Source organism: Tursiops truncatus, chromosome 8, assembly GCF_011762595.2.
Source record: "Tursiops truncatus isolate mTurTru1 chromosome 8, mTurTru1.mat.Y, whole genome shotgun sequence".
NCBI lineage: Eukaryota > Metazoa > Chordata > Mammalia > Artiodactyla > Delphinidae > Tursiops > Tursiops truncatus.
Genome location: NC_047041.1, coordinates 106059956 through 106075749, shown reverse-complemented (window position 1 = coordinate 106075749; position 15794 = coordinate 106059956). Strand labels below are relative to the sequence as shown.

The 15794-nt window shown below is 62.7% G+C and overlaps 1 protein-coding gene across 12 annotated transcripts in view; it reads right to left on the bottom strand.

The window, feature by feature from the left end:
- Positions 1-1592: 1592 nt before the first annotated feature.
- OSBPL5 (oxysterol binding protein like 5) overlaps positions 1593-15794 on the bottom strand; it is a 65586-nt gene continuing 51384 nt past the window's right edge. For 11 of the 12 annotated variants that reach the window (XM_073809331.1, XM_033861379.2, XM_033861375.2 and 8 more), the window contains 13 exons: positions 13784-13968; positions 13087-13168; positions 12390-12488; positions 11870-11966; positions 10802-10900; positions 8330-8427; positions 7758-7847; positions 7530-7666; positions 6911-7096; positions 6547-6673; positions 4922-5060; positions 4381-4483; positions 1593-2689 (listed from right to left, as the gene is read on the bottom strand). In XM_073809331.1, coding sequence (XP_073665432.1) covers positions 2551-2689; positions 4381-4483; positions 4922-5060; positions 6547-6673; positions 6911-7096; positions 7530-7666; positions 7758-7847; positions 8330-8427; positions 10802-10900; positions 11870-11966; positions 12390-12488; positions 13087-13168; positions 13784-13968 — 1581 coding nt within the window. In that variant the 3' untranslated portion in view covers positions 1593-2550. The remainder of the gene's footprint in view (positions 2690-4380; positions 4484-4921; positions 5061-6546; positions 6674-6910; positions 7097-7529; positions 7667-7757; positions 7848-8329; positions 8428-10801; positions 10901-11869; positions 11967-12389; positions 12489-13086; positions 13169-13783; positions 13969-15794) is intronic. The other variant, XM_033861380.2, reaches the window with a different exon arrangement.

Genomic DNA, 15794 nt, shown 5'->3' with positions numbered 1-15794 from the left:
CAGCCCAGGCACATCCACAGGGAGCTTCGCGCCCCTTCATCTCCTCAACCTCCTCCAACGTCCCCCGCCCCCACCCGGAATCCCGTACTCCAGGGGACCCGCTCAGCTGCTTGAGTCTCTCTGCCCTGTCTGGGACCCAGGTCGCTTCTGCTAGAAGTTCTTCCTACTAGAGGTTGCTGGCTGTTCACCCAAGGAGGTGACAAGGTGAGGTGACTGTCACTGTGTCCCCAGGAAGTGCATCTCCTCAGCCTCTCTCTTTGCTGCTCTGAGTCTCCTAGAGGGTGAGGTGGGGCCCCCGCACAGGCCCTCCTGAGCTTCCACTCTCCTAGTCCAGCTGCAACATCCTCTTCCTGCCCACATACCCTGGGAGCCAAGCCAGGCACACTGTCAGTGGGGCGGGGAAATGGGTACTGAGTGGACGTGAGGGTGGGAGGCCCAGCTCTGGACCCTACATCATTCTAGATTTAACCACCAGCATCTGGACACCCGAGAGTTGGCTGATGGACCCTGAAACCACGTCCAGGCTTTTCCTGCACGAGGGGCTGCGTGATGCCCTTGCAGCCACCCCTCTGGGCATTGGCCTCCTGTTCCCCTGGGACGATGCCCACCCAGCTTTCTTTTCCTCGTTATTTAGAGTAGTTCTTGGCCTACCAAGGACATAAAGAGAATTCTGGAGGAGATTCCGAGGCTGCAGGGGTCCGGGGTTGGAGGGGCTGGTGGATCAGGCTGCAGCAGGGTGGCCCCGTCTGGCTCTGAAGGGGTCAGGGTGCAAGATAGGTGGCCCAGGGCTTTGGGTCCAGAGCAGCCTGCCTCAGTAACAAGGTGCAGAATACTTCCACCTGGAAAGCACCCACCCTCAGCAGGGAGGGACAACCACGTGGGATCCAGAGCCAGTCTAGGGGGACTGCCCTCGATGCGGGATCCTGGGAGTCCCGTCTGCTTGGTGCAGGCGTGAGGGCTGGGATGGCAGTGCCCACCTGCCCCTTCCTCGGCTCCAGTCCAAGTCCATCCTGTCCTGTGGCCTCTCCCTCTGTGTCTTTCCTCCTTCATGTACTGTCAGGGCTGGGCTGCAGTCTCCCTGTACTGTGGTGCATGGGTCTGCGGTCAGCTGTCCCCACCCTCCCCTTCAGGGGTATCCTGGGCTGTCCCAGAAAAGGGAGGCCCACTCACCTGGCCCTGGTGTTTGTGAGTACTGGCAATGGTGGCCACAGTGGAACTGAAGGGCTGGGCTGGGGGCAGCAGGGCAGGGAGGGGGCTGTTACTGTGGAGAAGGGACCAGGCCAAATGGGCTTGAGGGCCACCCTGGAGGCCCCGGTGGGCAGCGCCCCTCCCGTGTCCTCAGCTGGCTCAGCGGCTGTTTGACAGGACCCCAGCTTCCTGGCGCTGGCTCAGCAGGGTGGGCAGCTTCTAACTGCTCCCTGCAAACTGCACCCCCATCCTTCACGGACCTCCTCCCTCCATCCTCAGGGCCTCGGACCCTTCCCTGGGCCCCTCCAGCCCCAGACAGCTTCTGCTGGCATTGAGCTTCTCCCCTGAAAGACATCCCACCCCCACCAGTTTCCAGAAGTTCCCCAAGAAGACAACACACACAATATGTGTGTCTTGTTTATTTCAAGGGATGGAGCAAAGACATGTCCCCAAACTGGGGGAGGATAAGAACATGGGTACATAAACTGGACAATCAGCTCAGATGACACCGTCACAACATAGTTTAAGGCTCCGTGTGTATCTATATGTGCAGATGCTCACACACACACACACACACACACACACACACACACACACACCCTGGCATTTGACACAGGAATGGAGGCCAGACGCCAGGCGCTGTCTGCAGCCTGCCTAAAATATTGCGATTGCGTTTATTAAAAACGTGTGGGAGGAGAAGACCGTGCATCAGTCTGAGCAAAGTGTCCAACTCAGGCTCCGGGCCGGGGACGCTGTCCCCAGGCACGCCGTGCTCACGTGTGCCCGCCCCAGCTTGGCACGTCCTGGCTGAGGGAGGTGGGGCGGGTCCTGTAGGTATAGGAACTGGGCTCTGTCCAGACAGCACAAAGGCAGAATAAAGCCCCAAGCGCCCTCTCCGAAGCAGCCCACCCGTGGCCCCTCCAGGGCAATGTGGGCAGGGTCTCAGGAAGGGCTGGCCTGTGTGTCAGGCCCAAGGAGGGCCTGGGGTCCCGGCTTGCTCCTCAACGCCCCCACTCACCCCTGCTGGGGAACGACATCCAGAGACCTGCAGGCTCTCCTGCCCCTCCGCCATCAATCCCCTGAGGCTGACCAGGGAGGATGGGACGAGGTCACCAGGGGGTGCAGTGCACGACGAATGTGGCATTTGGCTTCAGCATTAAGGCCAGCGCCTCCCCGGGAGGACCCCGTGTGGCCCCCCAGGTCCCTCCTGCTGTTGTGCCGCCCTGGGCCCCTCTGTCCACAGAGGCCGTGCTCGCTGGGTCTCTGCCTCCACGGGGCTGGCTTAAAGTGCTAGGTGCCTGGGAGGGAGGCTGGGGCTGCCCGAGTTCTGCAGGCGATGCCCACGCCGTCCCCGAAGGGCTCTTATTTGAGGATGTAGTTAATGAGCAGCTGACACGCCAGGAACATGCAGAGCAGGAACCACGAGCGGGGACTGTGCAAGAGGCCTGGGGCTGGTGCCTGCCTGGCCTGTGCCGTGGAGCTCAGCACGGCCGAGAGATGCCTGGAATGATAGGGCACCGCAGTTCAGCTGGGGCCAGCCCAGGCAGGGTGGCACGTCCCTGCCCCGGGGTGCAAGGGGGGGAGGGACCCAGGGCCCAGTGGCTGCACTGCGCTTCCTGGGCACACATTCCGGGGGGGGTCAAGGCTGGGGGAGCTGGGCCTCTTACATCCTCCCTCCCACCTCCATTGTTATGGGCTGAACTGTGTCCCCCAAAATCCTCTGTTGGAATCCTGACCCCCAGCGCCCCAGAATGCAACTGTATTTGGAGATGTGACCTTTAAAGAGGTGAATAAAGTAAAATGCGGCCACTAGGATGGGCCCTAATCCCGTAGGACTGCTGTCCTTATAAGAAGAGGAGGTCAGGACACGGACACACACAGAGGGACGACCCCGTGAGGACCAGGGAGAAGACGGCCGTCTACACGCCGAGGAGAGGCCTCAGGAGGACCAGCCCTGCACTGATCTTGGACTGCCAGCCTCCAGGACTGGGAGAGGTAAATGTCTGTGGTTGAAGCTGCTTCCCTGTGGTACTCTGTACGGCAGCCCAGGAAACCCACAGCCCCGCCCTGGACTCTGACGTCAGTGTGTGTCTGGACCTCAGCAGAAGCTTCCGGCGGTTCTCCCAGCCACCCGCCTCGCAGCTAGTCTCCTCCTGTGGTGCTAGATGGCCACCCCGACACCCCCCCCCCCCCCCGGCTCCCACGGCCTCTGGGCTCAGCTCCACCATCTCCGCCCCCTCACCTGACTCGCCCTTCTCCCGACAGCGGCCCACCTGTGGTGCCCTCTGCTCTCAGTGCTGGCCTCTGCTCTCCCCCTTTGCAGCTCCTCCCTGCCCACCTGCATGCTCCTCCAGGAAGCCCTCCCTGACCATGGAGACAGCATTCCTCTCCCTCTCTCAGCCCCACACAGCCTGCAGTGGAGTGGGGTGCTAAAACGGTGTGAAACGCCTCTATGCCGCGTATGGGTGGGTCACAGGCATGAAATTCTAGGCTTCCGAGGGCGGCTCCGATGCTAACAGCTGGTTAAGTGCTCGCTGGGTGCCAGGCACAGAGCTCATCCCTCTGCTCCATCCTCTTCCCGCCCCAGGGCCACTGCTGTCACCCCAGTTCACAGATGGGGAGACTGAGGCAGGGACAGCCCGAGGTCCCACAGGCCGGGAGTCCTGCAGCCCTGCTGGAGCCGGGAGCCTGGCTCTGGGGCAGAGCTGGCAAGCAGGGCTCTGCCTCCTGGTGCCGGCAAATAGAGTGTGTTCCCAGTCTTCCCCGCGATGACTCCCCCAGCTGTTCCCGAGGACCCACTATTCTTGGAGCTGGGGCCACCGCGGGGCGGCAGGAGGCATCCTCGGGGGAGCCGGTGCCGGCAGCACCTCCTTCCAGCTTCTGTCTGCTCCACCCGCCACAAGCACGGGCAGCCCTGCCCTGGTTCACCTGGACTCCATCAAGCCCCCGCCAGACCCAGCATCCTCCTTGCCAGCTCAGCCTGTTCACACGCCGCGTTCTGCCCTGCCCGCCCCTCGCAGAGGGCAGAACCCAGGAGGTCCCCTGTCCTCGCCCAGTAGCCAGACTGGCTGAAGTCCTGAGGGTTCTAGCCCAAGTGACAGTGCAGGTGAACGCCTGCCCTCACCCCCCGCCGGCTCTGGCTCTCCTGCTCTCTGACCCGGAGCCCCGGCTGGACCCCCGAGCATGGCCCACCTATGTAGCTCCTGCTGGGCCTCCCGGATGGACAGGATCCCCTCGTGCAGCAACTGCAGCCGCCACGCTTCCTTCCCACACCGAGGGCACGGGCTCTTGCAGCCTGGGACGCAGGACCCGGGGGACAAGGGAACACGGGGTGGGGGGGAGAAGTGAGGATGAGCGGGGATGTCTGGGGAGCCGGCAGGTGGGGTCGTGGGGCCGTGTCCCACCTCACAGGAGCCTCCAGGTGAAGCTAATAACACAGGGAGGTGGTGCCGAGGGATGTTTCCAGAGGGAACCCCGGGCTCCGCTGGCCTCTGATTCGCCCAGAGGCGGGGACCAAGCTGGGGAGACAGGCACGCCCTTGAGGGCAGGGGGCAGAGAGGCAGGAGCCAATCCGGAGAGTCACAGACAGATGGACAGGTCACAGCCCCGCCCCTCGCCCTGGCCCCGCCCCCTGAGTGCAGACTCGGGAGCCAGGCCCCCTCCCACACCCCCCTCTGCCCTTCGGCTTCTCTGTCCTCCCGCCCTGAAGAGGGCCTGGCCCAGGAGGGCTCACCGGGAGCGAAGTCACGGTCCTCCTCCTCGTCAGAGAGCTCTGGGCAGGACTCGGGCGTGGAGCCGCTGCTCTCGGTGGCCTGGCTGTGGCCAGACGGCTGGTCGCTGGCCTTGCGGAGCCGCCGGTCGGGGCCAGACCCCTGGAGGGAGATGGAGCGGCTGTGGCCGGGAGCTCACCCACACCCACCGCACCCTCGTGCGCCCGCCGTGCCCTCGGGGACCTGCTGGGGTGTCGCTGGCCTTGGGGACGTGGTGGTGGGCTTATGCCAGGGCAGCTCCGAGGAGGTGGCCGGCGGAGGAGGGAACTGCTGGCTCTGGGTGCACAGAGGAGGTCTGGCCCTGCCTGGACTGGAGCCTCACTCCCCCCGGGCCTCAGGGTCCTCAGGGGTAATGCAGACTGCTGGCCCCTCTGCGGCGGCCTGGGGACCGTCACGAGGTCCTGCCCAGTACATGCGGAGATGATGGGGGTGGGGCCAGGGACCCGCTCAGTGTGTGAGCTGAGGGCTCCCCCATCATGGAGGGACCCCCAGGCTGGCCGGCCTCAAACAAACCCCCTGAGTACAGGAGTGGCCAGGTGACAGCAGGCCTGTGTCCAACAGACGGGCCCAGGATGGTGCCTGGACGCTCTGCATCAGGGCCCTGTGGCTCTGATGTGTATCAGCGATGGGGGTGGGGTCAGTGCTGGGGGGTGGGGTCAGCGATGGGAGGTGCAGACAGAGATGGAGGGTGGGGCAGTCCACCCAGGTGGACTTTGCTGCAGGGACAGGTTTTGGGGTTTGGTGGGGCCTGAGCCGACTGGAAAGGCTTAAGTGAAGGAGGACGATACAGAGGGGCATCAGGTGGACACGTGTGCGAGGGGCCGGGGCCATCTGGTCGAGGTCGAGGGGCCGCGGAATGTGGCGGAATGGTGGGTGGGACACACGTGGCTAGTGAGATATTGTGGCCCCTGTTTGCTGGGAAAATTGGGGCCCCTGGGCAAGATGGGGAGTCCTCCCCTCCCTGCCCCGGGTGGGCCGTGCCCCCCGGCCGTGTGCACAGTGGGTGCCTAGCTGGTGTAGCGTGTGCTGTTCCACACGTGGAACCTGCCCACGTGGTGGAGGCCACTCCAGGCTTCCCTCAAAAGGCATCTCTGTCTGGAGCTCTCCTTCCTCGTGTCTCCTGGAACCTCCCACCTGCCCTCGCCCGCGCCTCCCACCCTCTCTCCCACACTTTTGAGGCCCAGGCATCTGGGTAAATGTGCCGTCTCCTGCTCCTACTTGGGCGAGTCCCTGGACTGCCCAGAGCCTCCGTTTTTTCATCTGTGGAATGGGATAGCATGCTGCCCGCACCGCAGAGGGCGGCTCTGGGGGTTGATGGGCCAGGACCATACACCCTGGCACAGTGCCCTGAACACCAGGGTGCCCTGGGAACTGAGCGTCCTGCAAATCCAGGCGTCCAGGCCCCATGCTGGGCAGGGAAGGGCAGGACAGGGAGGCAGGGGGATGCCAGAGGAGACCCTGCTAGGACGTGGGTCAGAGTGTGCCAGGGTGGGGGACCCAGAGGAGGGGGGCCAGGCAGGTGGGTGTGAGGGTGGGCATGGGGCCACACCTGGAGGGACCCAGCAGGGGCCCTGGGGGTGGTGCTGACCTGGTGCCTGGGCCCCGGGCTGCCCAGGAAGGTGGTCTGGCCGGCCATGGTCTCCCGCTGCAGGGTGTGCAGGACCCCGTCTTGCTCAAACTGGGCAATGTCCTTCAGGGGGTCCCAGGGGCTGTGGCTGGAGGGTCCAGAGAGTGTCTGTTGGCAGGGGCGGTGGCCCTCGGAGTGAGGGGGCCCCAGCCCGGCCCGGGCCTCAGCCTCCCAGCAGGACCGGAGACCCCCAGGGGAGTGACCGTTGCCTGCACCTGTGTGCAGCCCCTGTGTGACCCTCCCTCCCCATCACCCAGGGCCAGCATGGTGGGGGTCTGCTACCCAGCCCACCGCGGGGCCCAGGCCGCTGTCTGCCAGCGCTCACTCCTCGTATCGGTAGCGCCACTCCTGGGTGGTGGGGTCCAGGTGGAACAGCTGCGGCGTCCAGGGCACCAGGTTCTGCTGGCGCTCTCGGGCCTGATGCCGCTGTGCCTCCTCCAGGGCAAACTTCTCCTGTGTGGCTTTGTGCTGGTCACCCTCGCTGATGGCCCTGGTGACGTGCTGCCAGAGCCTGCGAGCGGAGCACGTGTTCTGAGCTGGGGGACCTGGGCAGTCCCGTCCCCTCACACTAGAGGGGAGCCTCGGAGCAACCTCCGCTTGATTGCCTCCAGTGACAGGGAGCTCACTGCCTCTCAGGGTGCCCGGGTCTCCTGGGCACTGTTGATTTACCCTGAGATGGTTCTTTCTTATGCTGGACGCACACCTGCCACCAGCAGGGCCCTCCCTGTGGACTGCAGGTCATCTGCCCTGGAGCCTGCTCTTCCCCAGGCCTCCCCTGCTCTCTCTCCAGCTGCCCACAGCTGGATGTGTCCTCTGCCCAGAAAGGTCCACTCAGGTCCATCCTCCCTGCCACAGACATCCAGGGGACGTGCACCCAGGAGACAGCAGCTGCCGGCCCGGCCACCCCAGCCGTGGTCAGGGGTCCTGCGGCGCCCGGGCCTTACCGCTCCGACTCCAGCTCTGTCTGCTCCTCCAAAGGCACCGTGCGCCGCTTCAGCCGCTGCCCGCGGACCTCCTCGCTCGGGTTCCAGAAGAGCTCGGCGCCTCCTCTGCCCTCCTCCTTGATGAACACTTCCCTGTCCTGCCCCAGACAGCCGGGCAGGTCAGAGGTACCGGCCGTGGCCTCTGCTGCCCCCGGGCCCACCCGCGCCTGCCCGGAGGCGGCCTCTCACCCAGTGTCCCGTGAGCCGCGCCAGGACCTCCTCGCCCGATGTGATCTTCCCGGAGATCTGGTTGATGCTCGTGCTGCCCCCGAAGAAGGGCTGTGGGGACACACCCGAGACGATGCCCTTACGACGCTGGTGAGGGCGGCAGCCACGGCCCCCTCGTGGAGCTGGGGAGGAGGGGCCCCTTCCTCATGGGTGGGTGGGAGGTGAGCTCCCAGCCCCAGTGCATGGGGGGCTGGCTGGGACGGGACTGAAGCTGGAGGTGGCCATGCTCGCCCACGGTCCAGCCTGAGCTCAAGGGTGCTGGGTCCCTGCCAGGGCTTTGTGCCCTGTGGTGGGGAAGGGGCCTGGGCCTGTCCTAGCTCTGCTGTGTGGCCTGTGGGCAGCCCCTTCCCCTCTCCGAGCCTCGCTGTGCTACAGGGAAGCCAGGAGCTGCTCGTCCATGTGCACCTGTCAGGAAACCATCCCTGGGGCACTGAGAGGGCAAGAGGGGGCCACCCAAGGCCTCGCCTCTCCCCGGCCCAAGCCCCACGCCCCCCAAGGCCCCTGGGTGGCCGAGGTGCTGCGGCCAGTGCTACCTTGAGCTTGAATTCCAGCTCAGCCTGGAAGTTGTTCTTCTCACACTCGACGGTCACTCTGCCGCCCAGCTCCATGGTCATGGTGCCGTAGAGAATGCCTGGAACACAGCCGCACTGAGGGGTCAGGGCCACCCCCTGGCCAGCCGAGTCCCCAGACCTCTGCTGAGTCCTGACCCAGCAACACTGAGCCGGGGAGGCCCCTGTCAGGGCTCGGAGGGCGAGACGGGAGCAGGGAGGGGGCAGGCGCTCTGGGGGCAGTGCTGCCAGGAGGGGGAGAATCTCGTTAGGTGAGCAGAGCCCGTGACCGGGCCTGATTCCGCAGTGACCAGCTCCCTGCAGCGAACGGGGTCTCTGGCCCCAGGGCCTTTGCTCATGCGAGTTGCTAAGTCTGGGAGACATCCCCACCCTTTACTAGGTCACCTCCTCCAGCAGCCCCTGTTCCAGGCTCCCAGGAGCCCCACTGCCCCCGGGAGACCCTTGTCAAGGCCTGTCACTCCGTTCCGCAGATCCTGCCCCGATGTAGGTGGCTGCATCTTCCCTGCTCACTGCTGCGCCCAGGACGGGCCCACGTGGTTTTCTTTTTTTTTTAACTTAATACATATATTTTTTAATTACTGAAGGAAAGCATGAGTCTTCTATTTCTGGTCTTACGGAGGGCTTACTCTAAAAGAAAAAAAGAAATGAGGGAAGGAAGGAAGGAAGGAGAAGGAAGAAAGAAAGGATCATTCTCACTTGGAAACACTTAGAGATGTGGGCTAAAATAAGTCTTCCAAAAATTAAAAAAACAGACTTCCCTGGTGGCTCAGTGGTTAAGAATCCGCCTGCCAATGCAGGGGACATGGGTTCGAGCCCTGGTCCGGGAAGATCCCAGATGCTGCGGAGCAACGAAGCCCATGTGCCACAACTACTGAGCCTGCGCTCTAGAGCCCATGAGCCACAACTACTGAAGCCCGCGTGCCTAGAGGTCGTGCTCCACAACAAGAGAAGCCACCGCAGTGAGAAGCCCATGCACCGTAACCAAGAGTAGCCCCCGCTCACCGCAACTAGAGAAAGCCAGCGCGCCGCAACTAAAGAAAGCCAGCACGCAGCAACGAAGACCCAACGCAGCCAAAAATAAATAAATAAATAACTTTATTTAAAAAAAAAAAAGATTTAGCACTAATTAAAAAAAAATTTAAAAAGACAAGCTAATTGAAATCGCAAAAAGGCTGGAATCACCCCCAAATTCCCCTGTGCACAGGGTGGAAAAGCTACATGGAAGGGAGTCGGGCCTCTGAGCTGCTCTGGTGTCTCTCCAGGACACACTAACGCAGAGTCAGAGAAGCAGCTGCAGGGCCGCGTGTGCAGGGCCCGATTCTCTACTGCGGGGGGTGGGGGAGGAGGTCTGAGAGACCCTAGAACTGTCTATACCTTGTTATGTAGTTTTGACTTTGGAACCGGGTACATATTTCATTTACAAAATTATTTAAAAAACGAAGTTAAAAGAGCAATTCCTAAAAATCCAAAGTGAAATGAAACGAAAGACCAGAGTGGGCGTGATCCCAGAGGGGTATATCTGATGACCTTACAGATCCCAGAGGGATCCACTCAGGACAAGAAGCACAGACATCACAGCCCACGCTGCCTTCAGCCATCGCGGGGAGGGAGAGAGGGGGGGAGGGGGGGGAGGGGGGGAGGGGGAGGGGGAGGGGAGGGGGGGAGGGGGGAGGGATGAATAGGGGAATTCATCTATTCAGATTTTTTAGGGTGGTGAAACTATTGTGATACTGTAACGGTAGAAACATGCATTTGTCCAAATCCATATAATTATACAACACAAAGTGTGAACCCTAATGTAAACTATAGACTTAAGTTAATAATAATGTGTTAATATCAACTAACCAATTGTAGCAAATGTAGCATACCAATGCAAGATGTTAACACTAGGGGATCCGAGTGTGTGTGTGTGTGTGTGTGCGCCTGTCTGTGTGCATGTTGGGATGGGTGGGGTATATGGAACTCTGCACTTTCTGCTAAAGTTTTTGTAAACCTAAAAGCACTGTAAAAAAGAAAGTCTGTTAATTAAAAAATAAAAAAGAAATCCTATAACTGAATCACTTTGCTGTATACCAGAAATTAACACAACACTGTAGAGGAAAAAAAAAAGAAATCCAAACCTTGAACTGCTACAGTGAAATTGCAGAAAACCACAGACAAGAGACGATCTTAAAAGCAGCTACAGAGAAAAGCAGAACATGTAACAAACAGGCCAACAGATGATTGATCACCAACCACAATGGAAATTAGAAGGTGGTAACAAGCTTCCAAAGAGGACAGAAGGACAATCTGCCTGGAATTCCATACCCAGCTAAAAAGTCATGGAAGAGTGAGGGTCAAATAAGATACCTTCAAACAGACAAGAACCAGGGTGCTCTCCCTGAGGGAGCCGGCCTGGGCTCTGCCCTCCAGGGTGGGAGTACCATGGCCTCTCACCTTTGCAGTGGGCGTAGGGCATGGTAAGGGTGTAATCCTCCACCCGGTTCAGGAAGGTGAGGGTGGCCTTGCCATCCAGCAGAGCTGACAGCGAGTTCCCTGCAGAGACGGGGCAGTGGGACCAGTGAGATGAGACCAATCCTCGGGACCTGGGCCCCCACCTCCACCCCAAGTCACAGGACCTGAGCTCCCTTCCAACAGGTGGAAAGAGTCCCAGGCACCTCCAGCTGTGTGACTTGGGCGGGTTGCTTAACCTCTCTGAGCCTCGGATTCTGTAAAGGCCCCATCCAGGTCGTACAAGTCATTCATCCTGAGGAGTTACCTAAGTCGCCATGTGTTCATGTTTATTTCACTTACTAAAGCAGGGATTCTTAGGGTGGAGCCTTCAAACCTTTTCAAACTAGGGCCTCTGCTCTGATTTTAAACACCAGCGGAGAGGGGGTACGGCCCGCTCAGGGCTGAGAGTCACAGCCACAGTCAGTGACGGGAGCACAGGGGTGGAAAAGGTGGGCCGAGCCTGTACGCCCTCTGCAGTCTGCTGGGCACGCAGAGGCACTCAGAGCACCTGCCCACCAGTGAGAACAACAGGAAGGTCGACAGGACGTAAAAATGCAGACAGACCCATGGTGCCAGGCTCTCGAGGGGTGCTGCCCGATAGCCTGTCCTGTGATGATGACACTGTTCTATCCCACGCAGCACGCGGATCCTTGCACTGCGGCCAGAGCAACCGCGGAGCTGCCTTTTAGGTTGTATTTCGTTTGGATCAATTCAAACAGCCACGTGTGGCCAGTGGTGCTGAATTGGACAGCCAGCTCGAGATGGTACCTTCACATGGCTCTTCCCGTAATCCTCCCAGCATCAGTGCAGCTCTACGGCTGAGGGATGAGAGGCCGGGGGGAGGGGGCTCTGCCTGACCCCAGGCTCTGAGCACTTTACCCCTCGCAGTCCCTGGCTAGGAGAGGCGGAGAGGGACACGAACATGGCCACCGGGGGAGGTCTCGGTGACCACCGAGTGCGGCAGGTCAGTCCTCCCCCCATTTCCTCGAGGCCCAGGGGAGCCCCCCTCACCGTAGAACCGGGACTTGGCTGTGATGCTGCCGCTGATGCAGAAGCCGTCCTTTCGGTTGCTGACGTGGAAGGCGGACACGGGGGGGTGGTGGGACACCTGTGGGTGGAGAGGTGGCTCCTGCGGCAGCCCCAAGAGCAGGCAGGCCCGGTCCCCCACCACATCCCTCCCAGCGCCAGGCGCAGGCGCGAGGGCAGTCCCCATCTCTCAGCCCCAATGTCCAGGGAAGCCGGGCCTGAGTCCTGGGGCCCGGGGGGGAGCTGAATGCCATCCCCGCATCCCCCCAGGAAAACGGGATGCGCTGTCCCCCTCCCTAAGGAAACACTTTCTGCTGTCACAGCCGAGATGGTGCCTGTGCCTCCTGGGAGAATCCCCGCTGGCCGCAGTGAGGCCAGAGCTCTTCCAGTGGTCGCAGGTGGAGCCACGCAGAAACGTGCCTGGGGGTCAGACGCCCCCTGCCCCCTGCCAGGGCCCCGTCCGCTGCAGAACCCAGCAGCCAGCCCAGGGTGGCCGGGCCCTTGCCTGCTCAGCTATGTAGAAGGTGTGGCTGTGGTTCTGGGGGTGGAACCAGCAGCAGCGGAAGGTCTCCCCCAGAATGGGGTTGTAGGGCTTCTTGATCCCCTGCAGGCAGTGAACAAAGAGGCTTGTGTGAGAAGCTGTGGGTGGGGCACAGATGCCAGTTGGGACGGGGTGTGGACCGAGGGACAACAAGAGGGGCTGCCTGCTGCCCACAGCCCCGGGCACCTGCAGGGAGGAGGTCTCTAGAAGGGATGTCTAGTTTCCCACCAGCATCTGGGAACAGCGCCCCACTCCCGGTCTGGGGAGACTATGCTTTACCCTTGGTTTACGCTCTGGGCGGACGGCCTACGAGGTGCCCTGCCCACTTCTTGGCTCTGAGGGGCACGTGAGACCCTAACCACATCAAGCTCTCCCCGGACCTCAGGGGAAGCCAGTGCACAGCCCACTCAAAGCCCCCTGTGGCTTCTAATGACCTTTCAAGTTAAAGCCCCAATTCTCCAGCCCTGCTATTTCAGTCGCTTCCCTGGGTGGGAAGTCAGGGCTTAGCCCCCCATCTCGGGGGACCCGGGACCACTGTGGGGACGACCAGGATCCTTCAGGGTCACGCGGGGTAGGGGATGGCCTTGGACTCTGGGTGGGGTTGGGTGCCAGGGCGCAGGGCTGGGCTGTAGTTGCGCCCTCCCCGGACGGTGCTTCTCACCTTGGGCTTCTTGTAGAAGCCGGACAGGTACCACTGCAGCACAAGCTTGATCCGGCTGTAGGCGTCCTCCTCCAGTGCGGCCCTGCGATGGGGTGGGGGAATGCCCTCACTCCAGATTGGGGGACCTGGGCCGCCCTCTGCCCTTTCCCGGCGCCCTCTCTCCTTCCGTTTCAACCTCCATCCACTTGCTGAAAACCCAGGCCCCTCCCCGGCTGCCCAGCCCCCAAAAAAGGAGGTTCCCACCCTCCCTCGACACGCCAGGGAATCGGGTTTTCCACGGAACTGGAAAATGTCAGGGTGGCTCCAGTGCTGGGGCAGAGAGGGTGCTGCTGGCTCGAGGCCGGCAGGGTGCCGCCTCCAGGAAGCCCCCGGGATGCTCTCGCCCTCACCCAGCTCCCTCTGCGTGGGCTGCTGAGCCTGCAGCCCCCCTTCCAACCTCTGCCTTCTTCAGCTTGAGGGAGCCAATGCCAGGGCTCAGGTGCACAGAAGGTGCTGGGCTCACCTGTGATGGTGGCCCTGACCGGACGTGGGGCTGCCCCGTCCTCCCTGTCTACCAGCTCCTCCCATGGAGGCCGGGCCCCTTGGAGGCAGAGGCTTCAGGGACAGTTTCCTGGGGACCCTTAGGACTCTCTGTGGGGCAGGCAGGGGCTGAGGGAGCCTGGGGGGGGGTGTCTCTGGGCACCTCCCCGTCGCTCACCTGGAGAGCAGGTCGGCGTGGTAGTAGTAGTCGGAGAGCTTGTTGAGGAAGGAGCGGGGCTCCAGGACGAAGGTGGGCAGCACCACGCGGGACAGGTCCATGCCCGGCCGCAGCTGCTTCAGCAGGACCCACATCAGACTCTTGTTCTCGTCAGACACCGTCTCTACCTGCGATGCCTCGCCCAGCTGCCGGCAGAGGGACCGCGGTCAGGCTGCAGCCAGAGCTGGGCGGGGAGCCTGGCGGGGGCGGGATGGGGGGTAGGGCGGCCACGCGTACCCCCTGGCCGGGCCGCCACACCCAGAGGGCCTGTCCCAGCCCCAGCTGAGCCCTGCGTTTTCCAGCAGACCCGAGGGGCAGCTGCTGGCCCAGGCCGGCTCCCGTCTGCCTCTGCTCCTGGCCAGCCTGGGCCCTCCCCGCGGTTGGTTCCTGGCCAGCCTGGGCCCTCCCCGCGGCTGGTGCACGTCCACCGTGGCTGCTGACACCTGTCTGTGGACTTTGCATGACCTGTGCCGCGGCAGCAGGTGCCACGTGCTCGAGGAGACCTCCTCCCACCCCCAGCCCATCTTGTCTTCATGGGGTGACACAGGTGCTTCAGGCCTGCACTCCCTTCAGAAGGGGGTCTTCACCTGTCCAGGATCGCACGGCTAGAGGGGGCCGCCCTGGGCCCCTCCTCTCTTCCCTGAGACTGTGCCACAGAGAGACTGAGCCCCGGAGCTTTGGGCTTTGTCTGGGCAGGGGGCGAGGGGGCAGGGTAGGGGGGTGGGGGGCTCCATCTCCCAGGCCGCACCAACCAGCAAACCCTCAGGTGGGCAGAGTGATCTCAGAAAGGGTCATGCAGCTGTGTACAGACAGCTGGCTGGCGGGGCAGGTGCTCCCAGGCAGGGCTGTGCATCGGGGACCCTCCCGTCTCGGGAATTGCCATCGAGCTGCAGTTCTCGGGCCAACGCCAAGCCCCCCTCCCCTCCCCATGGACCCCCATCTCCTGACCCCAGGGAGGCAGCAGAATGGTGTGCCAGCAGCCAGCCCTGCGCCAGGGCCCATCACCACTCTGCTGGGCCACCTCAGGCAGCCACTCTGCCTCTCTGTGTCTGCACAGCTGTGGCGGAGGCCTAGTGGCACTCGCTTGGACAGCTCGCCTGGGCACCGAGGGGAGGGGAAGCCCCCAGAGGCACGGTCATGTCTGACCCCCATGAGGCTGTGGCTCCCTGGCTTTGATGTCCAGGCCAGCTTCGGGGCGCGCGTGGCAGCTGCCGCAAGTGGGAATCCCCTGCACCCCCTATCCCACCCACACTCCCTCTAACCCTCTCCCTCTGGCTTCTGCCCCTCCTCTCCACCAAAAGTGCCCTGGTGAAAGTCACCACCACCCCCGTGTCACCCTGTCTCTCCTCCAGCTCCCAGCACAGCTGCCCCTGAGGCCACCCCTCCCCTCCCTGCCACGCCTCCCAGGGTTCCTCTGCGGAGCCCCGCCTGTGCTCAGCCTCTGAAGGCTGGGGTGCCTGGGCCCCTTGGGCTGCCCTATGTCCAGACGGCCCCCTGAGCCCCAGACCCTCCCGTGCAGCAGCGTCTCCCTTGCACGTCCAAGCCTGGGACACAGTCGGGTCCCACCCCCAGCCGCCAGCTCTTTCTTCCAGAGCACCGGTCTCACAGGTGGCATCGCCGTCAGGCTGGGTCCTGCCCGTCTGCCTCTGGACGCGCCCTGAACCCCTTCTCCCTTCCCCACCCCAACCCGGGTCCAGGGCACCGTCAGCTTTGTCCAGACAACAGCTCCTCCTTAGCGGGTCCCAGGCTCCACCTCTGCCCCTTGACCTTCTGAAGGTCTCACCTGGACCCTGGCAGGCCGCCACCTGAACCTGCCCTGTGGCCCCCCCCAGCACCCTCACTAGAGCCCCGCGGCCCTCCCGGCTCTCCCTGAGTCCCGCCATCCTGGCCTTCCCGTGCCCCGGCCCTCTGGGTGTAGCAGACCCTGCGGGCTCTCCCCGAGGGGACGGCCAGGCGTCGCCTCCATCGCTTC